This window comes from Betta splendens, chromosome 14 (assembly GCF_900634795.4).
Source record: "Betta splendens chromosome 14, fBetSpl5.4, whole genome shotgun sequence".
Lineage (NCBI taxonomy): Eukaryota > Metazoa > Chordata > Actinopteri > Anabantiformes > Osphronemidae > Betta > Betta splendens.
In genome coordinates, this window is record NC_040894.2 from 1,781,704 (window position 1) to 1,809,203 (window position 27,500).

The following is a 27,500-nucleotide window of genomic DNA, read 5'->3' on the forward strand; positions in this document are numbered from 1 at the left end:
ACTGCTGTGATGAGGGTTCCTCTGCTTTTCACTGAACCACTGAACCTTCATTCAACCACTCAACCAGCCACAGAAGCCAGGCAGCGGCCGCTGCTTGTGGTCGGCGGGTGAGTGCGGCAGGAAACCTGCACTGTGGCGAGGAGCCCACTGGCCTTAACGGACCGGAACCAGGGCACAGGCAACAGACAGGAGCCCACTGACCTTAACGGACCGGAACCAGGGCACAGGCAACGCAGAGAAGCCCACTGACCTTAACGGACCGGAACCAGGGCACAGGCAACAAACAGGAGCCCACTGACCTTAATGGACCGGAACCAGGGCACAGGCAACAGACAGGAGCCCACTGACCTTAACGGACCGGAACCAGGGCACAGGCAACAAACAGGAGCCCACTGACCTTAACGGACCGGAACCGGGGCACAGGCAACAGACAGGAGCCCACGCTCCATCAGGAGGCGAGTGTGGACCAGCGGCATCCAGCCGTTGGGTCACAGAGGTCGTCTCCTGAGCCGCAGATGAACCCAGTGACGCCAACCCGTCCACAAGGAGAACGTGCTATTATGTGTTTGCCGTTATGGTTTCCTCCGTGGGAAGTTTATTAAGCCTGGTTCCCCAGAAAACAGATCAAACGCGCTCTCACTGTGCTGTTACAATATGTTATTAGATTTGTCATGGGGACCCGGCAGATACAGACGCAGCAGCCCGAACTGGCTCCGAAGCCTGTACTTTAGGAAACACAGCTCTCGCGTTCACTCACATGCATGTTCCGTCCAAGCAAAACCAGGCCAATCAGCCTGTGGTGAGGAGTCCACCCACTGACCCGGCGCTGCACGATGACGGCGCTCTGCGGCCGACCTGGGTCTGTGTCGCAACCATGACTGACCGTCAGCAGGTCACCAAGTCATGGGCTCATCTGTTTACTGTGTCCAACGGCCGATTCAAGCATGGGCTCATCTGGCTGAAGGAGCAGTTTGTGCTAATGAAGTCGCTGAGACGACTGCGGTTAATATAGTTACTGTTTATTAAAGCAGGACGTGCATTATCTGGAGCCTCTGCTGGAAGTAGCAGAAAAACTGCAAACACGCATGTAACAATATCAGAAAAAAAAGTCTGAGCAACAAAAAAACCTGATTCAAAGAGGCTGTTTCCTGTGAAGTGAAACAAAGTATCACCAGTAAAACATGCAACGCATAAGAAACACAAGGAAACATCTGCCATCAGTGCTATGACTGAAAAGCTTTATTCCTCTATGACAACAGGTGAATGAACAGTAACGAAACTGAAAATGTATCTGAGAACAATGAGTCAAAGAGTCAGCAGCTCAACATAACGACTAACTCAGAACGCTGTTCTTTGCTAAAAGCAGGAGACGATTCCTCCAACCTCCCACACGTCAACCATGAACCTGCACGCGCTCGGGCCTGACGTGCGTTCAATAACTCGGACTGGTAACGTCTGCAGCTGCAGGACAGTGGTTCTGACCAACCAGCCCCTCCAGATTCTGGAGCAGCCAGGCCCCAAATCATTCATGCATAGGACATAAGCAGCAGGTTCAGCACAAGCCGGGCCGTTAGCTGCTCATTCATCCCTGCCTCTGCTGTCGCATCAGGAGCCACAGCTCCGTGCACCCTCTGACCCGACGCCCGGCTCTGGGTTCTTATGATCTGATGAAGACACGTTTGGAAAGATCACAGGGTTTCTTGGGGACTTTCCAGATGGTGACACATGCAAACACACCTAATGAGCGTGCTCATGTAAGTGACTGCTCAGTTCAGCGAGGCCCCGAGGACGAGGCTGCAGCTGCGTGGGCCGTTACGGCCCCACGGGGACTCGAACCACCAGCGCTTTGCTTTCACTGAGGCTCCTAAATCAGCAGTTAGCTGCCTGTTTGTCTTATTCCATGTATTCCAGTCCTGCAGACATGGAAGGGATGAATTATATTAAGTGTGTATTTTAAAACCTCGCTTTAACCAACTTTTAAAAGGTTCTTTGTGAGTCATGACGGTGAAACGTCGTCTCCAAACAGATAAAAAAGTGAAACACACACTTTCCTTCTTGGCATTTCTCATTGGATGCACACAAACACACTAATGAGCAAACTTGTGGTTTGTTGTGTCAAAGGAAAACTGTTTGCAACCCAAAAAATCTATTTTAAGCAAGCGAGGATATCAAATTTACAGTAATGAAGTCAAAATATGACAAGAGCACCAGCGAGCACAATAATGAAGTGGAATGTGTGTAGAAACAGGCTGGCAGCACACAACGTGCAGCCTCCTCCATCTTTGTCGTCCTCCCGTCGCCGCACGCATCTCACTGCTGCAGGCTTCACTCCATTATCTGTGCCGCTGAGCTATTAGTGGCTGATTAGCCTGGTGACCCACTGCTGAACTGTCTGCTTCACCCACAGACAGCGTGTCTGTTTGTGCAGAAACTATTTACATAAATAAACAGAGTGTGTGTTTTACCAGTAGCAGCCCTGCTTTTACATGCACCATATTCATAACAATGCATCTATTCAAATGACGCTCGCTCTCACGTCCTTCTGAAGCTACACCTGAACGCAACGCTGGACGTCGCACCACATCATGTGACTGAGGACAGAGCTGCAGCACTGAAATGCAACAGGTTCATGCGTTTCATCCTGTGGAGACGTTTTACGTAATGTGGGTTTGTTTTAACTCTGGGATGTTTAGACAGTTTGCTCTGTCTGGGCTGTTTATGATGAATAAAATACTGCTCATAAACATAAATCAACACAGCGGGTCTCAGGAAGCCTTGGGCTTGTTGACTGAAGCTTTTGCATTGCCTCCGTCCCAGAATGACGCATGTTTTGCATATGCACAGACGACAGAAACCTGATCCGCCGTCACCGGCAGCTACACACACATCCGACCTGCTCTCAGTGTGACTTTAAACACCTCGTGTTCTATGGAGGCTGTCAAAACGTCAATAAACCGTTTACAGCACTGAAGCAGGAAATGTTCCAGAAATGTACCTTCATAAAAACCTGAGTGTCCAGCTGTAAATAAGGCCCCTCAGTGGAGACTCTCCGTGTGACGCAGCCTGTGGTCACAGCTCTACACAGTCCACAGACCACAAGCTACGGCTTCACATGCAGCAGCGCGGCCGCGAGGACGAAGCAATAAATAAAATAACCACTATCTCCTTTTGAGAAAAAGCTCTGGATCTCCTGGTGTTTATGTGTAATTGTTTCCCTCTCTGGCGCGGAGCTCGTCGCTGGGGACGCGGCTGCAGAGTCACTGCCAATGCCCCATTCACTGTCTGCACACAGCCAGAGTTACGCAACGGCTAATTACTTCCACTCGGCCCCAACAAAACCACGACGAGGGAGAGAGAAAGGAGGATCAATTCAAAGAAGACAAAGGATGGCCGGCGTCCAGACAGGAGGAAGAGCGATGGAGAGGAGGAGGAGGCAGATCAGCAGCACCCCCTCCTCCTCCTCAGTGAGGAAATAAAAACAACATCAAACCATAACGACCTCTCCACCGCTCGGCAAAACGGCGCTGCCACAGCAGCCAAATATGGTCCAAAGGGAGAAGCAAATGTGGAAGAGGAGCGCTGTGGAAGCCAGACGGGGCCTGCAGCCCTTCTCCTCGCCAACAGTTTTTGGAGATGATGTCATTAGTCATCAAAAAAAGAAAAATGTGTCTGTGCCTCCGGAAAAATGGAAAGGGGGGAAAGAGAGAGGGCAGAGATGAAGATATCAGCAGGAGAGGAACGAAAAGGCTGGACGAAAACAGCCAAAGGAAACCAGAAAAGATACAAAGGGAAAAGTGGAGGAGCCGGAGACGGAGCTGAGCTCCTGCTCACTTTTAATTGTTACCTTGCAGGGTTGGAGCGGAGCTGCGTAACCGGCTGCTGGCGGTTTCACCATATTAAGTAATCTCCTCAGTCCGTGTTTTCCGCTAAATGGGTTCATGCATGAGTTTACAGGCGCTACAGGGCACAGCTGGGGCGGAGGCCTCGCCGCCTGTTTATGCTAAGGTATGTGCTAACACATGTTAATACGAGCCCAACAGGTGTTTTCTGCCTCCTGGACGACGGCCATGCGTCACGGTGGCAGAAGTCAAGAACGCGTCCAACGGGGCCACGAGATAAAACATCTCACGTGACAAAGAGTCTATTACTCACATCTCACATCTTCGTTTAAGTGATGTGTGATGAAGCAGTGAACACCAGCAGTTTTACCTCCAGGACTGAACAGCGGTGACGCTAGGTTGTTGCTACACTGACCAGTTTTATTCATTTTTATATAATGTTTATATATTATATTATATTATATAATATTTTGTACGTGCTGTAAACCCAGTATATATTATATCTCTTATTAGTAGCTAGCGCTAGCAGGAGCCATGGAGGAACCTCCAGCAGGGAGGAACCTTTGGCACTGGCGCCGTTGCACCAGGGTCGCTTTAGGGGCGGAGCTCGGCCTCCACAGGTGATCTGGACGGTGAACTCTGTGGTCATTGCTGCTGCTGCTTATTTCCTCCATTCCAGACAACTGCTGCAGCAGCGCCTGCTTTCGGTGCACGTGACACTGGTCACACTGGGGGCAGGACGCTTTCTACTGCTGGTAACTGGTTTGTAGACTGGGACGGGGTCGGCTGCCTCACTTAGGAGCTTCACTTCTCACGGAGCACTGGAGCCTTTCTTTCACACCAATATTTACACTCGTGCTCAAAAAGCATCACTTCCTGTGGGGGAATACGGTTTCCTTCTGCAGATCTTGTCCGACCGCAGAGGTTTGTCTGGGCAAAACCAAGGAAGCTTCAAGCTGGTTTCAGCCCAAACATGTGAAATCTGAGTGTGAGGCAGAAACAAAGAGGCAGAAAAAGCATCAAGACGAAGAAACCGATCCCATCAGCTCAGTCACTCTTCACTCCTTCACGTGATCACAGAAGGTAGAAGACAAGCCTCCATTCACCCATCTCACTGCTGTTGCTCCTCAGCCCCAGTCTGCTCATGCATCTTTCTGCCTTCAGGCCTCATACTGTTTGCGTGTCTCATGAGCGTCTACTGAGGCATTAACCTGTTACATAATGTAAACAACGGCGGCCCTGAGGACGGAGCTGATGCAGCAGTAGAGCCAGGATGAATGGAACAGCTGCTGGTGTGATGATACAGCACAAGGCCATCGCTGGATTCTCTGACCGTTCAGACCTGCGGCATTTAAGGTAGAACCTGCTAATTACCCAGAGGACTAGTGATGTTTTGGTTTGTTTTGTTGACAATATTTTACGATTCTTCGATGTTGTTGCTTGGATTAGACTTAGTAACTTTTACTGTTTTATATCTGTGACTCTGAGCCTCCTCTGAAAGGCAGGTAAAAACAAGCTGTAGTGTTGTACTGTGTGTGTGTGTGTGTGTGTGTGTGTGTGTGTGTGTGTGTGTGTGTGTGTGTGTGTGTGTGTGTGTGTGTGTGTGTGTGGCCTCCCAGTGTGACATGTCTGAGCCATTACCAGGCAGTCTGAGCATTTTCATTAGTTCCTAGAACACCAAACAAACCACACGGGCATGTGGAGCAGCTGCAGTAGATAGAACCTACTGGGAGAGAGACCAGACCAATCTGCACCACGAGAGCGAACACAAGTGGGTTGAAGTGCACGCCTGCACACATCTGTCAGCCAGCTTCTCTCTGCCTGCGTGTGCTCTCTGTGTATTTGTAGTTTTAGCATGTACAGTACAATCACAGACCTTTCCAAAAAGCTCACATGTGCAACAGCTGCTCCAAAATGTGCGTTGTTTGATCATCTCAGCTCAACCCACAGTAAGTCTGCTAACTCATCACACTTATTAATTGCTCACACACCTCTCATTTTACGGGTCTAATCAATCTGGCTCTCAGCGGTTCCCTGCAACCAGAGGCTGAAGTCTCTCTGTTCTCACATCTTAGTGGGTCAAAGTTCGCTCCTCGACGGCCTGGGTGGAGTGAGTGCGTGTCCTACCTGACCACAGGCACTGGAATGGCCTCCAGGTTGGCAGGAACCTGCACTCCCTTCTCCCACTCCTGCCTCCAGGGGTCTGAGAGCACGTAGAAGTCGTCCAGGCCGAGCTGGGCCGAGTCCGGCAGCTTCATGGCTGTGATGAAGTCAGTGCGAAACACCTGCAGGGAGCACAAAGCGAGGCGTAAGTCCTGTGCTTCCACACAGCAGCTTTTCCTCCTGGCTTCAACACGGTGCATCTTCTGCAACAAGGCTGCAAGCTAACACTGTGTACAATAAGGAACGCGAAATGAAAAACACACGTGAGGAGATGCTGAGTAACATTCAGCAGAACATGAGTCACACACTTTGTGGCGTTGACTCATCCACATCTTTGGCTGCTAAGAACCTGTTGCCGCTGTGGTTTTCAGAGAACTGGGATTTTCCACGAAAGCTTTTATTATGTTTTTGTAAGAATATATTACTGAGGCTATATTTAAATCTGTAACTGAACCTTATAACCCTGAAAACAGAACTCTAAATCTTTGGGTTCATTGTTTTTAAATATTATAAACGTTTGTTGTAATTTTTAATTGCAACTTTAATTTTAGTTGTTGCAATTTGAACATTAAAGCTGCTCAGGGTTCATTTTGCTCATTGTTGCCCTCGTAAGTGTAAAAAAAGCTGACAGAACAAAACACTCAGAGAAGAAGAGGAAGAAGTGCTGCGTTCAGAGAAAGCGCTGAGGTAAAATGTTGATGTTAACCTTGTGTTAAGTGGGACCTGCAGCGGTGATATGATGCAGTCAAGGACATGCGCCTGGAACACACACACAACCACACAACGTCGCACAGCGGCAGCAAACCGAGCGCTGACCCCGTGGTTTATCATTATTTCCTGAGCCTCCTCATCCCTGCTTTATTAGCTGCCCCCCCGCCCTGCTCCCCCATCTCCCCACTCTGTCTCTCCATTAACCTCCACCCCCCTCCCCCCAGTCCCTTAATGTGGCCTATTAATTTGTTTATTTTGACCTAAGAGACACAAAAAGTGTCAGAGAAAAACTAGTGAGAGGAAATACACAGGAAAGAGCATTTTAATGAGAATTCATCTTATAATACATGAATATAGCTTGTGTGATACTGACAACATGGTGGTAAATGAATATGTACTAGATTCACGTCTCAAATAAAACTAGGACAAATGAGGAGGTTCAAAACCAAAACCTGGTAAAAGTGAACAAAAAACCTACACGAACATGAAAGAGAGAGAGAGAAAGGGCGAGTTAATGGAGAGAATGAACAAGAAGCAGGAATATGCTGAACATTTATGAACATTTATGGTGACTCTGATCCAACCGCTGGACACAGACTGCTGCCGAGAAGAAGAGGAATCATTAAGCAGGAGGAAAAACAAGAGAGCGAGAGGGAGAGGAGGCGAGAAAGAGGAGCGGTATTAATGTAAGTGGAAGGAGAGATGAAAGACAAGGACAGACGAGGATGACACCGTATGAAAAGGCTGCATCCTCTCCGCTGCTGCTCGGCCGCCTCGTCTGTCTGCAGCCAGCAAGAATAAATAATGCAGCGGAGCAAGAAGCCGCCTGCGAGTGTGTGTGTGTGTGTGTGTTTGTGTAAAACTGCAATAAGTGTCTGCAGATACGGAGCCAAGGCCATGATGAATCCCGCTCTCCCCTTCGGCTACATGAGAAAACGACCCACTCCTCCTCCTCTCCCTCTTCTTTCTCCTCCACCTGCATTCTCTGGTTTTTATAATACATCTCACCAGCAAAGATGGAAGAGAAGGTAGAAAAAGGGGCACCAGCTAAGGAGTGAGGGGGAGGAGAAGAATGGATGAAAAAAAGGGAGGAGAGGAGTGCGTCAGTCGTCGTTCTCTGGAAACTGAGTCTAAGAAGAGAAAAAGTAACTGATGGTCAAAGATGGAAAGAAAAAGACAAGAGAAGAGGAATGAAGGGATGAGAGAACAAGAAAGGACACGAAGGAGGGAGTCGAGAGGCAAAGAAAGAGACTGAAGGAGAAAGAAGATGGGAGACAAGAGGGGGATGGGAGGAGCAAAGGAGGGAGAAAAGGAGGGATGAAGGAGGTCAAAGGGACAAAAGAGATAAGAGACAATGGCACTAAATCACTTTTATTACTGAGTGTTTACACAGGAATGACTGCAGCTAATTAATGTCTAGGAAACACGATTGCAAGCTGTGTTTTTATGCTCCAGTGATGTCTCTCTCTCTCTCTCTCTCTCTCTCTCTCTCTCTCACCCTCTGTCCTCTATGAGAGCTCCTGGACCCAGTGAAGGATGGAAGAGCAGCTCTAGTAAAAGACAGGTAGAGGCTGTTCCCAAATCAGGGCAGAGCTCAGGTGGAAACAAAGATACGACGAGGCTGAAACCGAACAGCAGCGGCGCCGATTGGACCGGAGTGAGTGTTTGTGGAAGTCGGCTGCATTTCATGCAAAAACTTAGCAAAACGCACAGCAAAGCACTTGGCTGCATGACGCCGGAGCGACTAATGAAGAGTTATTGAGGCGGTAGCGCTGCCGTTCAGGCGGGTTCTGCTGGACGGACGCAGCCGTGGAAACCGGGCTCTGTAATTACTCTTAGAGACGTTTCTTCTTCTCTTGTGCATTTATTTATTGCTGGGGAGATTTTCCACTTCAATCAGGAGAAATAACTCCGTTCTGAGGTTTTTGCCATTTCTGCTACTTGCAAATACAAACAAATAAGTGGAGTTGATGCCAGACGTGCCATTAATTCATCCCGTCACAGTAATCCAGTGTTTTCAGATGCTTGCTCATCAAAATTGTTGATGCATTTTTTTGCTGCTAAAGGTGAAAACACCCAATTATTCTGTGGAAATGCTGCAGTGAGGTTGGCTGAAAGGCAACGGCTTCATTTACTCCCTCTCTCAATTATCCGCACACTGGAGACGCCGCCAACATCTGCTGCTCCGTTCTCTGCAGCTCCTGTACGTCTGAAAAGCTGAATCGTTTACTTTGGGAATCCTGCACCTCACATGATAAGTTTATCTCCAAACCGCGATTCAGCAACAATCAAATTATGCAGCTCGCGTGTGTGGAGACGCACACAGTCGCACCCGCTTGACCAGGATTTCTTGGTACTTTCCAACTGGGCTGGGTGGAGCGATGAGACCCAAACTGCTCCGACGATGATTTACACAGACTGTAGAAAACACACGGTCGGACGTAGTCTGAGAAACGGCCAACGAGCACGAGGGCGCACGCATGGCGGCCGGCGAGCGGTGGGACGGGAGTTATGGGCTACAGGCAGGCAAGGCGCTCATTAGGCCCAATCTAGATCAGCAGTCATGACAGTGTGTGTGTGTGGGGGGGGGGGGTGAATGTGTTTAAGAAATACTGCCTGCAAACTGTTCATTAAAACTACTACAACTACTGCTGAGGAAGAGGAGGAGGAAGAGGAGGCAGAGAGCAGGTTTGTGATGGTGGCAAACAGCAGAGTGTGGATGGATGCGTGGACCGACTCCAACCACTGGGACACGAGACGTCAAGCGTATCGTTCCTCTGCTGCTCTTTACTCTGAGATGTGACCTGACAGATCTGTGTCACACGCGTGTTTGTGTTTTGCTGTTCACACGTCCAGCGAGCAGCGTCTCCGTCGAGGAGCGGCCATCGATAGAGAAGCCTGAGGCGCCCGTTCACACATTCACGATTCAAACCTCCAAAACGCTGTCTCCCACTGGTGACGAGGCCTCACACCCACACGCAGCACAACCGTGTTCCCACTCAGTGTTTTCCCTTGACGCGCGGTGACGGAGGCTTTTAAAGGCCAGTGACATCACACGGTTTATCTCAGGGAAACAATCGCTTCGCTCGCATGTCGCCGTGAAAAGGAACGAGAGCAGCAGAAGGAGAGGAGGAAACGGAGGAAGCGGAGGGGAGGACGCTCTGCTCTGCTCTGCCCTTCACTTCACGCTGTTATTATTAGACGGCGGAACACGCGACGGCAGCTGCAGCGGCGCGATAATTAACAGCACCCCACGCGGAGCCGAAGGTCAGCGGCACTGGAAGATCTGCGTTAAGTGGTGACACTGTGGGGACTGATGTCAGTGGAAGCTTGGTGAACAGGTCAAAGGTCGTGCAGAAGGATCAGGGTTTAAAGGAATGAGAAGTGCAGGTGAAGAAAGGAGCCCGGCGCCGCCGTGCGTCACGGCAGATGTTGACTCACAGAGAGGAGGCTAATTTTAGCATCCTCGTCACGGCAACGGGACGGGCTCTGAAGAGCGGCCCTTTAGAAAGTCCACAGCGCCGAGTGGCTGATTAGAGAGAGACAAAGACAGAGGAGGAGAGAGAGCGGGCGACAAGTGAGAGAGGAGGGAAGACGAGAGGAGATCAGTGCATTAGTGCCGTGACTCAGGGGTTTCACACACTAATCTGGTGTCTGATCCCAGCAGAATGATGCATTTAAGCAACCCGAGCCTTAATTACAGAGCACACCTGAGCCCCCTGCTGTGAAACATCATCGTATTTATGACGTTAAAGGGAAGGAGCCAAACTCGGGTCACCACCATGATGCATTCCTGCATTTTTGTAGACGCTGCTCGGCAGAGATGACGTCTGGGCAGTGACAGAAAGGCAAGTCCTCAGGAACCACAGTCTTTATGAAGCAGCCAAACTTTATTCAACTCCACTGCGAATCCTCACCCACAAATAGTGCAGCAGTGAAGCTGAGCGGACGCTAACGGGCAAAGAAACAGACAGAATGGCCTCCGTCCTCACGCAGGGAAAGCAGTGATATACATTAAACAGAAGAAGAGGAGGAAATGGGACGAAGTAGAAGAGAAAACATTTGGTTTAACACCTTCGACCAATGAAACAGAGGAGAACGGTGCAAATACAGAAAGAGAGAAGAGGAACTAACGTCCAAGTCGAACCAGCCAGCGACTTTTCCTGATGCTCCTCCAGGAAAAATCTTATTCAGGCTCCACCGTTTTTTTCCTGGAAAACGCTGGTTCTGACTGTGATGAAGAAGGAAACGCAATAAAAACGAGAGGATGAGAAGGAAGGATCAGTTCCTTCCAATAAGAAGACGCTCAGGGCCGGATTCGCTCGTAGCCCAGGTCGTCATGACGCCGGCAGCAGCGGCTCATTTCATCATCCGTTCATCACAGCTGCCTGACTCGAAGCTCTGCAGAACACAGGAAGCATTGATTGTGCACGTGGGTTTAGTCCACGCGTCTGGATCAGGTCTGAGGAAGAGCCATCAATGCCTCCAGTCAGTTTAACACCTATGATTTCTGCAGCCGAGCCTCCAGTTACTGTTCAAACTCCTTCTCCCACTCGCGGCGCCTGACGTCAGTCGTGGCAGCTTGTTCTTTGTGCGTCAGGCACCACGCAGCGCACAAAGTGCACAGCCCAGAAGAAGCTTTCAGCCGCGCTTCAGCTCCGGACGGATGAGAGGGGAAAAGGGCACAAAGGCGACAGCCGAGGGAGTCACTGCTATTATACACACGTTATTTCTAACGACACGGAATCAATCACATCAACAGCCGCCACCGACTTGACACTTTTTAAATAACACAGAAAGGTTTTGATAGAGTGTGAAAGGATTTCCTCCTCTTGCTCTTTCCACAGTCGCCTCTCTCCTCTCACATCTGAAATGTCACATCCGTAGCTATTAGCCTAGCTACGTAGCGCCGGGCTTTGAAAAGCCACTCAGCCCACAATCTATGCCCCTCATTAGCGTGAGACGAGACAGCGAACGAGTCCTTTAGAGATTTCTCTGAAAAGCGGCTCCTCATCACAAGTCGTGGCCTGAATGATGCGCGGAGCGGCGGCGCTCCCCTCCACGCCAAGGGCAGGCTGATTGCCAAGGCTTCATTCAAAGGTCACGCAATTAAGCTTTGTTTCCAACTCAATGGGGCTTTGACTGACTGTCTGCACTCCTCCATTTGAACAGATGTGATTTTTGGCCTCTGGCAAGTGCAAACTCTGCCCTCCGTTCATCTCCAGAATCAGATATGCAGTGATTCACAGATGGAGAATTCCTTCTACACGAGGCAGAAATCTAGAAACTTTAATTAAAAGGCACCAAATCACAGCAAGGCACTTCATACCTTCCAGGAAATACCGTAAAGGTTTATATAGAAATACCACAGTGAGCAGAGAAAAGACCAGAACCAGCAGAACCAGAACCAGGTCTGCCTCAACCGCGCAGCGTGAGTGGACCAGGAGTCCTGGAGCCCAGAGCTGCTTGGGCTTGAGTCGAGTGTGGGAAAGGTTGTTCTTCTCACACGCCCTTAGGCAAGGCATTCAACCTCCAAACAAATGTCAGACACAATAGCTGTACTGTGCAGCTGCACATGCCAAAGCACGCATCACAGATAAACACATTCCTGACAGGCAGGACATTACTCCACATTTATGAAAAGTGTGTGTCTTAGCATAAAATTCAAGCTTCTGACAAAACCACACACTCGAACAAGGTGAACAAGCTCCAAACTGCTCCATCGGACCTGCTTGGTGGAAGTGGGGCTTGTACTCTGCAGCTCCCAGGTGTGAAAGCGTGTAGAAATCATGAAGAGAGAGAGAGAGAGAGGATGAGCACGCTTAGAAAAACTCCCTTCAATAAATAAAGGTTAAAAAACTGGGTCACTGGCAAGAAAGAGTGAAGGAGACCAAGGAGGCGAGGGATGAGCCTCCCTCCCAGTCTGATGTAAATATCATTCCTCGCATGGCAGCCACAGACAGACACTTTGGTGAAATGGCAAGAAAGATCTGTGGGGAGATGTGACCTAGTTTTTTAGTAACAACCAAAACAACTGCATGATTAATGCTGCTCCGTCTGCTGCAACTCGATTGGGTCGAGTCAGAATTCACTAATGAGGAGTAACGAGCATAAACGAGGCTGCAGCTGATCGAGGTTCAGCAGCTTCGGGTCCGGGTCGGACGAACACACCTGAACCAGCTCTCAGCCGGGACCTGAACGCGGCCCGGACCCTCGGCGGTTCTGGAGGCGGCGGCTGCTTCGCTTCGCGCCGCCAGACGCCACCGTCGGGTTCTGAGCAGGAGCCAAAGCAAACGCGACCCGTGAATAGAGTCTGCTAATGACAGCAGCGTCTCAGCTGGCTTCACATTAACGCCCACTCCAGCACTAAGAGGCGCTGAGTCATGTTAAGTAACAGCCACTCATCACAAAGGTCTTTAAGATGGGAAGAATCCAGCGTCAGATGCTCTAATATTTCATCGGTGATGTTCAGTGAGTTCCAGCAGCAGCTCCTGTGTCTCATCTGCTCCGACAAATGCTTTTCTACCACTCTTCAACCCTGAGGGTCTGGAACCTGGCCTTTCCTCTCTAAACCCTAGAGGATGAAGAGAGGATGAATCAGGCTGAGGGTGGCGGCCGTCTGCCTCCACCGACCGGAGCCCTGGGACAAATAGGAGGAAACAGACTGATCTTCATTACGGTCTCTACAGAGAGGCCCGGTTCAGGAACCAGGAGGAGCTGCCGTCGACCATCACACACGGGTGGAAACATAAATATGGGCGAACCACACAGACGCAGATACAGTAACAGCCATGACTCAGTGGAAAAGACACAGGAGACAAATGACTCCCACAGACACACAACAACATTCACTTCCTCAGAAACCACACACTCCATCTGATTGCTGTTACTATTTGCCCAAGGTGTTGGCGCTGCCGCAGGTCACACGATGGACGTCAGCGAGTTCGGTCCACTCATGTTCACATCAACCAACCTCTCCGTTTGTTCTCATTGCGCAGGGTCCGTCGTCACGTCTACACTCACCCCTCCCTCCCTCACTCCCAGTCACTGGTGCCGTCATCGTCCCTGAAGGGTCCGTGACGCTGCGTTGGCTGCGTGTTTGATGCTCAGCTCCGTCCAAGCAGAGAACGCGAACGTGTGAGAGACTCTGTAGCATCTCATCCGCGCGGCGCGGCTGTTTGCATCTGGTTGCATCTGGTTGCCGTGGAGCCTCACAGCTGTTTGCACCGGGCCGTAACGAGCTGCAGCAGCTGCTTGTCTGCTGGAACACACGCACACACGTACGCATGCAGGACGCGCTGACCCCCGTGTGCACGGTGACCTCACGCTCCACGCATGTGCTGGATCCGCTGGATCCGCTGGATCTGATGGATCCGCTGGATCTGATGGATCTGCTGGATCCACTGGATCTGATAGATCTGATGGATCCAGTGGATCCGGTGGATCAGCTGGATCCAGGCTCGGAAGCGTTCACACAAACAACAGCGTCGTGGCCGTCACAGGGATCCACCTACAACATCGGCACATCTGGATGAACACAGCTGCCACGCAACAGCGATCCTGCTCCCAAACATGCAAGTTGTTGGCGAGAACTCGGTTCTCAACAGCCCGAGGAAATGTTCCATGTCCTAATTCTATTGCAATATTACTTTAACAACTGCGAGCAATAAGGGGGAAAACGATGGCGGCTGCTGTTTTCAATTTCAGCGCTCGATGCCGCTCTCCAAACACTCCAGCGCCGTCAGCTTCAGCAGATTATTTCTGATTACAGGTCTCCGCTGCAGCGCCGGTATTAAAGTCATTCACACAGACTTTTATCTGCACCCACTCTGTCACATCGTTGTCACCAAGCACAGCGCTAACGCTAAAGACGTGCAGGGAAACCTACAGAGGACGCAAACATCCAACACTAATATTAGGCCACGCTGCTGAAAAGTGTTTATTAAACTCAAACAGATTCGTTGTAAGTGTGTAAAATCGTGGCGTGCAGCTTTATTGGTTTACTTCCTGTAGACGTCTCCAGTCTCGGTCCTCGAGGGACTTCTTTTTTCAACAGCTCTGCAGGACTGTGGATTCAACTGATGTCACACAAAGCAGCTGTTATCATCACATCAATCATCATCTAAACGTGCTTCGGTAGCTTCCAACCATCGGAAATAAAGCGAAAACATTAGGAGTCATTCATGCGTTACTCGAACCCTCGTCCTGTGACGGGCGCTGGAGCGAGTTCGACCACAGACACAAACAGTCACACTCGCTCACAGCTCGTCTGTTTGCACACGTACATAGAACAAGTGCTATCCCGTTCCTTAGCAACCCCCATCATCATCACCACTTCCTTCCTCGCCTCATATCTCGTCTTGTTTGACAACCAGCGCATTTCTGAACACAGTCTGAAACAAAAACTGCAGCATCACGTGATCCTGGTCCTGGAGGAACGAAGCACTTCCTGTTACGCTTCGCACCTTCCTGCTGCTCCCAGCTGTGAATGAGCTCCGTCACTTTCCGACCCAACCGTTGCTCTAATTGCACATCACAGCTCAGCTAATGTACCAAAGCTGCAAAACTGTGAATTGAAGGTGTTGCGTTTGGATCCCAGCTCATCAAACGATCTGTCGCGTGCAAAACAGGAGCTCAACTTTTACTTTCTCAATGCCTCACGTCTACTTCACCTTTTCTTACTGAAAAACAGGTCATGCAGAAAACTTCACCATCAAACACAAGGAGGAAGAAGGAAGCACGAGGCCAGAGACTCTTCCCGTCATAGGATCCTTATCTGTATTTGTCTTTTGAGCTCAGTCGTCTCCATCCGGTGCGATACTGTATGTGAAACATCAACACACGTAACAAGCACCTGCTGCATCTAGTGGCATCTTCTCAGTAAGTAGATTATGTGATAACTGGACCAATGGTGAACTGAAACCGTGAATGTGAACACAGAACCGTTACCACGGCCCTCCTTCGTGTGTGCTGGGTTCTTGCAGTCCCCTGAGGCGGAGCAGGGGATTTCTGTGAAGAAGGGGTGAGACGGGGCGAGAGCTGCTTAAAAGGTCCTTCTCGCTCCGACTGCTGACTCAGCGCCACTGCAGCTACAGGACATTACTGTAAAAACACAGGGTTTCACTGTCTCATCGGCTGCCAATAACCATCAACCAGAATAAATGTGCTCACTGTATGTCATAATCACTTCTTGTTTGTCTACATAATTTACTAAACGCTCAACTAAAACAAGATAAAAACAGCTGCTCAAAAAAGGAAGCTTCTGACGGAGTCCTCCTTCCGCTAAGTGAAGCCTCTAAACCACTTCTGAGAACAAGTCAAAGCTGGAGTCAAAGACTCACGAAGGCGCAAATAGGAAAGGTCCATTTTTAGCAGCGAACTACGCTGTCATTAGGCCGAGTGTTTCCCATCCGCCACCTCCGGGAACCACGGGCGAGTACCGCTCTGCGAACCGGACGGCGCGTTCCTCCCAGCAGGGTGCCACGAAGACGGCCTCGCGCCTGCACTGCACTGCAACGCTTTGTATGGATGCAGAGAAACAGGTGAATGTGGGACAATTTGACTCTGATGAGCTGTAACTGCCTCCTCCGCTTCAACCAATGAGATCTGAGAACAACAACAACCAAATGCCACATGTAAATGTGGCATTTGGTTGTTGCCTCACTGATGTATAATAGCTTTACTTATTTCGTTTCCTGCAGCTGCTATTAGAAGATGGCTAATATTTAATTAGGGTTGTGACTTTTGTCCTGTGAAGCGTTCACTGTGTTAACTGCACGCGTTCAGTACATGCAGCAGCGCTGCTCCACAGAGCTGCAGATCCGGATCTGACCCAGCGGCTCCAAATGCGGGTCAGCTTGATGATCCAACAAGTGCTTTGTGTGCAGGCTGCATGAAGTGACCTCCTCGAGCCCAAAGCAGCTGAAGAATCCCTCACGGCTTCATCAAACCTCACTGCTGCCACCAACATGAAGCAAACCAGACAATGGCTTCACCTAGAATTTAATAAAGAAGGAAACACACATGCCTGTAGGCACGAAAGCAATGGGAGCAAATGTAAGGTAGGCAATAATTCACTTCTCACCATTTACGACTTTCATATTTTCACTGACCTTCATCAGAGTTATTATGTTTTGTGAAACCTCACCTTTCAGCCGCTGCTGCTGGAAAAGCGCATGCACTGACGGAGGAGCATTAGCTCCTACAAAAGAGCAGTGTGCCCCGAGGAGGCAGCGCTATGAAAGGGAACGTGGCCCCTGGCTCCTCAGCCAAGGCCCGGGTCACAGCGAGCGCTGCAGTGGTAATTACAGAGAGACTGATTGCTGACAGGACCTTCCAACAGCCTGTGGTTAACTAGATGGAGCTGAGGGGGAGGACGCTTTAAAGCACAGGCATGACAGATGCTCTGCTGATGACTTGTACTTCAGGGTGGTTCGGGGCAACATGCCGCTTGCCTCTGCTCCCTCTCCAGCGAAATAACAAAAAGCAACTCAATGTTTGTGGGTTTGAGGGGGAAGAGGAGCAGAGTCACCCTCTCTCTGCAGATTGTATTTAAAGAGTCTCATTGAGCGTCTTCGCCTTCCAAGGCTGCTCTGTTCTCTTCTAATCTGATGTGATATTTAAAAGCCGATCTAACTCGCTCCACAAAGCGTGAACCCCTTCAAACAGTGACTTGAGCCCACTTGAGCGAGCGAGTGGGCGGCTGCAGGCGGTTCCGAGCGTTGTTTCCCCACCGGGCCGCGCAGACGGCTCCTCGTGGCGCAGCGGACGCTGCAACCGGTGTTCAGGCTGTGCCGTCGCAGCGCTGCGTTGATTTAGCTGCGGTGACGGGGACGGCTGTGTTTACACTGGACACAAGTGTTTATTCCAGTTAAGAGATGATATATGTCTGCAGCTGTCTGAACCAGGGCCTTCGTGGAGCTCGGGGCGTGATCTCCCCGCGTGTAATGTGCTATTTGAGCCTCCAGACTAAGCTCTCGGTGGATTCACCTCGCGGTGACATTTTGTATCCCACAGATTTGGTTCTGCACTTTCTTTGTCTAATTTGTGGCACGCACAGGGATCATAAATAAATGACGTGGACTTCAGTGACTAAAGGCGTGGTGACTCTTCAGATCTGGTTTGGTTTGTACAGCTTTTGTTTTTAGGGAAGCGTGGGAACTTTTGAAACCAAGACCTAGACAACGCGGATAAACCACACTCTGAGCGGTCCCTGAATGCAGCAGCGGGCGACGGACAGCTCACGTGACGCCTTCATACATACAGTCACCTGAGCAGCTGCTGCTCCATGCTGTGATGCCCGACTCACCTCTGATGGTTTCTTGTGCTGCCTTCGGACCCACGTGCTGCTGGTGCCCGCGTTCTGGGACGACCTGGACCACGAAGTCACCTGACCTGCAACGACAGCGAGCCACAGGTGAGTCTGACTCCGAGCCGACGTGCGTGAAGCCACGCTCCTCCCAAGCAGAACGCCACACAAACAGACCTGGGTTTGATTTGTTAGGAATGCCTTCGTATGAGAGAATGCTGGAAATGAGGAGCAGGTCTCTGGCTGCAGATCAGACTCTATTTACGCAGCGTGTGTTCAAATTCACCGCAAAGAATCTTTATTGTCCCGCTGGAGAAATTTGTTTTTGAAGGAAAAGAGTTTACAATACGAGCACAATAAAACCCACTGCAGCTGTTATGAAGCGCAGGGACTGGGCTGTTGACCATCCAGAAAAAAGCTGCTCATCAAAAGGCTATTTTTAATTTAGGTCAAAGGTGAAATGAAGCCAAAACCTGGGCTGCGCCGCTTCCGACGCCTGCGGCTGCAAGTCAGGCTTTAACTGAGGCAGACTGATGATGATCTATTAAGGGCTTTAATACGTAATGACTGTATAAATAGCATCTTGTTAAGCAGTTAGTCCACTGTGGTCCTTTACTGCCCCATTAATGTGCAACTTAATGGCAATTAACCAGACACTGGAGCCGAGACCTCCTCAAACGCAGCGTGTAGTTGTGTGAAGACGGGAAAAAGCGACATCTGAGCCGCTTTCTATACGTCGTCATCTGCAGCAGATGGAGCGGGAGCGGCTTTCATCTGTGCAGCACCAAGCTCGTTAAATATTGCATCACGCTGGCAATTAAATGACATCACAGCGGCTTAATGGGCACACGCCTTCGCCGGCGCGTGTGAAGCAGCACATTGTGGCCGTACGTGCGCCGACTCCCACTCAGCACGTTTCCCGGTGCCGTCGCGGCTCGTTTCTGCCGGTGACGTCCGAGCGGCTCACAGCTCAGAGGCCGAGGCTCGGCTTTGAAAACCAGCGGCTCCCGTTCTCTGCACACACTATGGAGCCGCTAACACACACATGCGTCCTCGCTCACACACACCCACGCGTTTCCCGCCGTCACACACACTTCGCTTACGCCGAGGCAACATCTCCATCACTGCACGGATTCACACTCCCACCATTACACATGTGACACGTTCAATGTCACAACGCAGGACGAAATCTGGAAATATGAATTGACACCCATGAGTTGGCACTGACTCCTCATTAATCCTCAACTCAGCTGCTCTGAACCAGACTCTGCTCCGTGCCCAAACGCCTCACAACATAAATGACCACGACCCCATCACTATCATCGATGCACCAACAGGAGCTGGGAAAACGCTGACACCACCTGAATCCACACGGGGCTGCAGCTGGAGCTCACCTCCATTCCCTCGTCTTAATTAAAAGTCCCGCTTGGTGCACAGCGGCCGACATGATGACGGGCATCCTTCAACTAGAGCCCAGATGACGTCCAGTCAACAGAGGGAGCTACGAGCTAACGGCTAAGCACGGCCTGAAGACAGCCTGTTAAACCCGCTGTAACATTTTACATACAGACCTGTGACCACACAACAGTCGAGGCTGCAAGCGTTGGGCAGCGGCCAAACTAATCAATTTGCTTGTTATTGCACAATGAAAACTGTGAAATGCCAAGAATTAGTCTGGTTGAAATGCCAAAAAGCCACAAAGAATGAAACTGTAAATTAAATAAAGAATGCAAGCTGTCCACAGAGACTAAATCTTCATATTTTGCAGACAGTGATCAGCTGCAGGAGCCAAGTGCGCTTGTGAACCACTGTACTGTTGTTTATCATCAGATGATTTTCCATCAGAAGCTGCCAATGATGGTGATGTGTCAGAGCGGCCAGATGTTCCCCCATCACGCAGCGTTCCTCTTCACGGGTGTTTGTCCAAGTGCTTGCTTGAGTCTGTGTCTTGACTGTGAGGCACAAATGTGGCTGCCAGTGGTTCAGTCTGCGCATCCATCAGCTGATACCTGCTTATCGGTCACCATTCACACGCGTGGCCAGATGTGCAGGGACGGAAGGGACTCTTCTCACATGAGGACAGTCAGTTTGACAGGAGATGCACAGACTCAAGCTGCCGATTGGCGACACATGACACACAAAGCAGAAAGCTTTTCCAAAGCTGTCAAACTTTTGTGTCGTGCTTCCTGGCTGCGTGTTCACATTTCTACTGTGTTTAAAAATGGAGAAGTCTTAATGAGGAGAGGACGATGACCGTGAGGCGGCAGAAGAGTCTATATGAGAAATGCCCTGTGGGAGTCGACTAAACCCTGACTGCATAACAGGAGGCACAGGAGCTGAGCTTTCTGACACCTACACACACCTACACACACACACACACACACACACACACACACACACACACACACACACACACACACACACACACACACACACACACACACACACACACACACACACACACACACACACCACTTCCCTGAATTTCTCCCCAACTTACTGTCGGTGGTGTCTGAGTCGTTGCTGCTCGTGGAGTATTTCCTCCTCTTCCTCTCGCTCTCCATCTGTCAGGGGGCAGCAGGCAGGCGGGGGAGGGGGGGGGGGGGGGTGATGGGGGAGAGAAAGAGAGAGAAAATCATGAGTGAGAAGATGTTCACTACGAAAACACAAGTGTTAATGAAATAATGCGCTGATGCCGCCAATCTGTCAGAGGCTGCAGCCGACGGCCGCCAAAACGACTGCAGCGCAGCTCCACGCGAGCGCTTCACAAAGATGCACTTGTTCTGTGTCTTCACATACAGTGGGAGTCGTTGTACGGACGACTGAGCTCATCCTGCATTAGTCAAGTCCTCGCCTCACGCACGGCTTCAATACACAAGCTTCTTATTTCTACGTATTATGGAATAAAAACACAAAAAACACATTAGTTCATTTCAAACTAAATGCGCCTGTAATTTCATCCACGTTATTATTAAAATGAGAAATTGGAGGATTTCCAGTCTGTCCTTAAACCAGCACAAATGACCAAATGACTGTTACAGCTCAACTCTGAAACTTGAAACAAACTACTGCATCGTCTCATCAGCCACAGTTTGACTGTGTAAAAAGTCCAAGCAAAACCTTCAAAGCCATAAACAAAGTTTCATTTCTTATCTTCATGAATATTTAAACCACAATCAAAAGGAAACTAGCACAGCAGCACTGAGGTGATGCCCACAGATATAAACACAACCACTTCTATTTGACTGAAGTTTCGACCATCAGTTGAAGAGTAAAACTGTAAATGACTTAAACTGCACTTCGCCAAACCCTGTTACACCCACTTTAACAGTAACAGAAGGAAAACTGAGTCTGACTTCAGAGATGAGAGCGGAGGGGAAAAGTTTATAGTGGCTCATCAATGTATTTATAAAAACTACTGCAAAGAACCTGTAGAGAAAATGTACTATAGCCACTAGAGGAGAACAGAGTGGAGGACGAAGGTCGGGTTTGGTCAACGGGAGGTTTCAGCGCTGCGTCCGCGGCTGCGTCCGCGGCTGCGTCCGCGGCTGCGTCCGCGGCTGCGTCCGCGGCTGCGTCCGCGGCTGCGTCCGCGGCTGCGTCCGCGGCTGCGTCCGCGGCTGCGTCCGCGGCTGCGTGGCTGCGTCTCTACAACTGCGTCCACGGCTGCGTCCACGGCTGCGTCCGCGGCTGCGTCCGCGGCTGCGTCCGCGGCTGCGTCCGCGGCTGCGTCCGCGGCTGCGTCTCTACAACTGCGTCCACGGCTGCGTCCGCGGCTGCGTCTCTACAACTGCGTCCACGGCTGCGTCCACGGCTGCGTCCACGTCTGACTTCAGACACGTGTTGCTGGAGGTGCATTTTCACACTGAAGTTTCAGCGTCACACATTTGGTTTTCATTTGCTTTGCTGACAACGAGAACCAGCCGCTGCTGAAGTGAGAGAATCGGGCAGCGTTTTCCCTGTTGTGCAGACAGGCCTCAGCGGCTCCCACTGTGATTCCCATGTTTGTTAGAACAGGCGTCGGGAAGTGATGTCGCCCGTCCTCGTTCCGGTTCCACATTGTGCGTTTTAGCTGTTGAGAACGCCTGTTGTGATGAAAACGGCTGTGCTGCGTTGCCATGGTGACGGTCTGTGCTCAGACTTTGACCGGAGCAGGGCTTCGGTGTCTGTGACACGGAGCTGTCATAGAGGCCGGACCTGTGATCGTAAGTCGACAAGACAGTCTCTTTAACTTCTTGTCCCGGTGGCAGCCCGGTTCCCTGAAAGCGCGCTGAAGGGCAGAACCGCTGGCCCGTTAAAGTGAAAGAACTGATGCTAATTGGAAATGTCACCGTATCTCCCTAAATACCCAGCATCCATTTCTGGAGCCACATCACCTGAGGCGCGAGGCGACGGCTGGAACAAGCCTGCAGTTCACTTTCCCCATCGTTCCCGATGGCTCCACCTGATCTCTCCTTCCCTCTCGCTCGCTCTCTCTCTCTCTCTCGCTCGCTCTCTTTTTCCCGCACATTTCAATCAGTCCAGTGAAGCAGAGCCCACACTGTGGATTGAGATGTTTCCGTTCTCTGGAGAGACGGAGCGGGTGAACGGAGGAGAGGGAGACAGAAAAAACTCCCAAATGTACAACTTTATCCGCATCAGCCCAGTGAACCAGACTGCAGGTTTAAACTGGGTTACGGCCTGAGCCCAGAGGCAGAGGAGGCGCATGAAAAGACACGGGAGAAATAGAAAGAGTTCAAATGCGATCAGAACATTCTAATCATGGTGCAGAGTGAAGCCTTTGAGCCTGAGTTCATTATGAATCCTGGATTTCTGCCCCATGTGCTGCTGCAGCTGATTTCCATGATTTGACGCTGGGTGTGGTTCATGGGTTTCAGGAGGTGGTGACCAGGCTGATACAGTATGTAGCCGTGGCAACGACAGCACGGCATCACTGGGACAACAACAGAAGGCTGGTATGTGACCCAGAAACATGACTTGAACCAGAACAGCTGAGAGGAAACGCGCCCGTCTGTAAAATATTCAGATTTTGCTACTTTAACAGAAATGGTGCATTTTGTTGAGGAGTTGCTATTTTTAGCCATAATCACAGTATTTCTAAAGTACTACTACAGTAGTAGTACAGCACTGTGTTTATTGTGCTGCCTCATGCTGTCATACTGTACCAGCTCTATGCAAACCTGCTCTTTGTCAGAGTCAGAGCCTGAGAACAGCTGCAGGCCAGTAGCTGTCAGAGTCAATCAGCGCGTTACGGGAGCGGGAAACAATAAAATACAACCATACTGTGAAATAATGTGGTTTTGGTGCGGCCGAACGTTTCTGACGTGTAAATAATAGATGTACAGGCTGAATGAGGAAGGAGAGGAGAAATCAGAGAAGCAGAGAGCGAGACATGAGGGAGCAGTCAGAGATCATCAGTCAGAGCATAAAAGACCGAAAGATGCAGGAACATCGGATGAGGCTGATGAGGAAGAGGAGCATCGCGTACGAAGATGCACGCGTGCAAACACAGGAGCTTCCACACGGCGGCTGTCGTCACGCTGTCCAAGAAAAGGCCAGACGAAGACGCCGTCTTTCCTGTCATAGATCAGCAGCGAGCTAATCACAAGCAGCATCAGCTGAGTCTGTAAAGTTAAACAACTGCATCAGCCTCCAGATCAGGCGCTGTTGATGTGCACGTAGCTAGAAGCTTGAGAGGAGCCCAGATAATCGCAGTGATTCTATAAACAGAGACCAGGGCTTCCTGCCGCTGTGTGTGAGACAATAGTTCATCTCCTTACGTTGCGTCTCCTCCTCCATCATTGGGACAAGCTTTGCATTTTTCCACACAGGACGAGTGCAGGACATTTGCATGAAAGCCACACAAACAAACACGGAGGACAATGAACGTGACCCAGAATAGCCTCAGGCAGAACCAGAGAGGCCCGAGTCCGCAGCCGGCACCGACCAGGAGAGGACGTGTGCTAATTGTGACGCCGCATACGCCACGTTTCCTGTGCATAGTTTAGTGTCAGGCCAAAACATTTACAATAAGACAAACAGCGAGGAGGCTGACTAATGCATGCTGGGAAAGCCAAGTCGCCTGGGGACTTAATTAACTGGCCAACTATGACACTGCCAAGAGCACAGTGTCTGACTGAGCGCTTAAAGAGCAGATCAGGGCGGATCAGGCTCGGAAACACACTGGAACGTGGACGAGCGCAGGTGGAAAACAAAGTGCTGAGTCAGCGCCTTCTCAGAGGACCTGGACCAACAGGCTTCAGGAAAACAGTTCCTTCGTCCCGGTCGCACGGACAAACGTCCGCTCAAGGAGCGTCACTAAGAGATGCAGCATTAAACACCTGAGTGAGGCACAGCTTCAGCTCCATCGATGAAGCAGCTGGAGCTTCATCAGCATCGTTCTGAAGCAGATGGATTCAGGGTTTGAGAAGTCAGACCGTGTCTGTCAATCAAAAGGCGGCTTTGCAACGAGTGGTTTCTTAATAAGCCGTTAACCATCAGCTTCATGAACGACGTGTTGGAGCTGACATTAAACAGGCACAATGTTGTTAATCAGCGACGGGGAGACTTCCTGTCTGTCTCTCGTCATCCACCGACCCCGTCCCAGTGGCTGCGTCCCATTCGTCATTCAGTCCACCTACCTGCCTGCCTGCCTGCCTGCCTGCCTGCCTGCCTGTCTGTCTGCCTGTCTGTCTGTCTGTCTGTCTGTCTGTCTGTCTGTCTGTGTCTCTGCCTGTCTGTCTGTGTCTCTGCCTGTCTGTCTGTCTGTGTCTCTGCCTGTCTGTCTGTGTCTCTGCCTGTGTCTCTGCCTGCCTGTCTGTCTGTCTGTCTGTCTGTCTGTCTGTCTGTCTGTCTGTCTGTCTGTCTGTCTGTCTGTCTGTCTGTCTGTCTGTCTGTCTCTTTGTGCCCAGTTGCCTGGTTGCCACTGGTTTGTCTGTAACCATTCCGTCGACTCGCTGTGGCTGACGGTGTGTTCGTCCTGCAGCACTTTGCAGCACTTAAGGTCGGCGGCGAACAACAATGGTCGCCCCATGACGGTGATCTATTATTAAGAGACTGTAGAGCAGGCAGCACGCAGCCACACGCCCACAGTATCTCTGGGGACGAGCAGCAGACAGATCCATCAGCCAAGAAACAGACAGTGACCACGGGAACATCTGGACCCACACACACACACACACACACACACACACACACACACACACACACACACACACACACACACAGACACACACACACACACACACACACACACACACACACACACACACACACACACACACCTCCTTGAGGAGCCAGAGGTCAGTGGCATTGATAAAAAAATCCTTGCATATAAATTGCTTCATAACAAGTCATCTCTCTGAGGCTCCGTGTGTGTGTCTGTCTTCTGTAATTGTGTGTTTGTTGTGCGCTTGTTTGTGCGTCTGTGCATTTCTCTGCCTATTATCTGGATGCTGAATAAATGGAGACCTGCCTGTCTGGGCACAACAAAAGTTGAAATCCTTCAGTTACAACTTTTCCACCTTCAGCCTCTCTCGTCTCCTTCCAGTCACACGTCACCTGCCCATCATCTACTCTCCACCTTCGTCACTCATCCTCTTCCTCATCCCACTGACACACATTTCCTCTGCTTCATGGGGGAAGAAATGGCGAGAGAAAACAGGCGAGATGAAATGGGATGGACAGGCCTGTGTGCAGCACTCGTCTGCGCTGAGCTAATGTGTGTACAAGTGAGACAGCGAGAGCTAGAAGGCATGCAGGAAGACACACACATATGCACGCATGTACGTACACACACACACATACACATTTATGTATGCGCCCACACGCACGCACACACACACACACACACACACACACACACACACACACACGTATGCATGCATGTACACACACACACACACACACACACACACACACACACACACACACACACACACACACACACACACACACACACACACACACACACACACACACACACACACACACAGAGCTAAACACACACTCTCTATTTTTGGCCGGAGCCACTAGAGAGCAGGTCGGCAAAAGACGGAGTGAGAGGTTCACAACCAGCGGCTCTGACAGGTGCAGAGAGAACGAGCTCCAAAGAGAAGAATCACAAAGAATTGTAAAGCGAGGTGAGAGAGGAGGCAGAGACGGAGGAAGGAGAGAAAGCGGCCAACGAGTGTGAACGAGCTGGAGTCAGACGTCAGCGTTCTGCTCCGAGCGGAACCAAGGCGTCCTCCAGGCTGCGTCTCGTCGGACAGGAAACGCTGTCTCACGTCCGTTCCGGGCCGTCGCTTCACGCGTTGCGTCCCATCAGCGCGTCCTCTGAGCCGTCGGCAGTGAGTCCAGAGGAGGCGCCGACCTGCAGCCACAAAAGGGCCCGAAGCATCAGGACGTTCCTGATGCACGGAGCCGTTGCACAGAAGCCCCTAAAAGCAGTCATGAGTCACTGGGCGATGCTGCCGTCACCCCCCCCCCACCTAAACGCTCCATGGGGAACCGCTGCATGGAAGGAAGCTCGCTCCTCATGTCAAACGCAGAGGACGTCTCTGCAAAGTGAATTAGTTTCCTGCTATTTCTCTCACGGGAGCGAGGTGTAAAATAATGAGCTTCGTTTAGTTCAGGGAAGGAGCTCGGCTTCACGGTGACTGAACCTTCAGCTCATTGAACCGGGAGCAAACGGACTCACACCCAGCGAAACATCAAGCGTCCACTCCCACGACCCCGAGGAGGGAACCGCCAACGTGGGCCGAGCCGACGGCTGGAAGAACCTGCTCTCAGAACCAGCACCGGACTCGCCTTCAGTCCAAACATCTGGCCTTCGCTCCTTCTGGACCAAAACGTGCTTTAACGCAGAAAACGAGTTCAGAGCAGCGGGCGCTGGTTTGTATCAGATCTACGGCTGCAGACGCTGAGTGAACAATAAAGACGACGTTAATCCATTCAAGTCAGTCTGACTTCCACACTCGTCTCACCTCATCTAATCTCTCTACTGTTCAGCAGGAGGACACTTAGCGCCACCGTGTAACATCACAAACCCTCAGGACCGAGCAGTCGGGTCGCTGGCACGGCATCAGGAAAAGCTTCCCACACGATTTTATAGCTTGAATTTCACCATCTGAAAGTCCGACCCACACAAACAACTACAGCGTTTGAAGCTGTAGAAACAAAAGAGCATAAAAAGCAGGACCTTAAAGATTTATGAAGAGAGAACTCCAGGCTCAGGGTGGGCGGTCGGAGAGGAGAGAACATTACAACACAATGAAGGAAAGCAACCTGCACAACATTAACACAGGATTTACAGACGCCGAGCACGAAGCAGGAGAGAGAGAGAGAGAGAGAGAGAGAGAGAGAGAGAGAGAGAGAGAGAGAGAGAGAGAGAGAGAGAGAGGATGAGGCCGAGTCCTCAAACCTGCTGACAAACAATAAAGGAGGTGAGTCTGAGCCAACGAGGCTGGGAACCGGCCAAC

At 50.6% G+C, this 27,500-nt stretch overlaps 1 protein-coding gene across 2 annotated transcripts in view; it reads right to left on the minus strand.

Moving 5' to 3' along the window:
• jade2 (jade family PHD finger 2) overlaps positions 1 to 27,500 on the minus strand; it is an 87,252-nt gene that overhangs the window by 55,452 nt on the left and 4,300 nt on the right. For both annotated transcript variants that reach the window (XM_029173440.3, XM_029173439.3), the window contains exons 2-4: positions 20,522 to 20,585; positions 18,022 to 18,107; positions 5,967 to 6,124 (exon numbers count right to left, since the gene is read on the minus strand). In XM_029173440.3, coding sequence (XP_029029273.1) covers positions 5,967 to 6,124; positions 18,022 to 18,107; positions 20,522 to 20,585 — 308 coding nt within the window. The remainder of the gene's footprint in view (positions 1 to 5,966; positions 6,125 to 18,021; positions 18,108 to 20,521; positions 20,586 to 27,500) is intronic.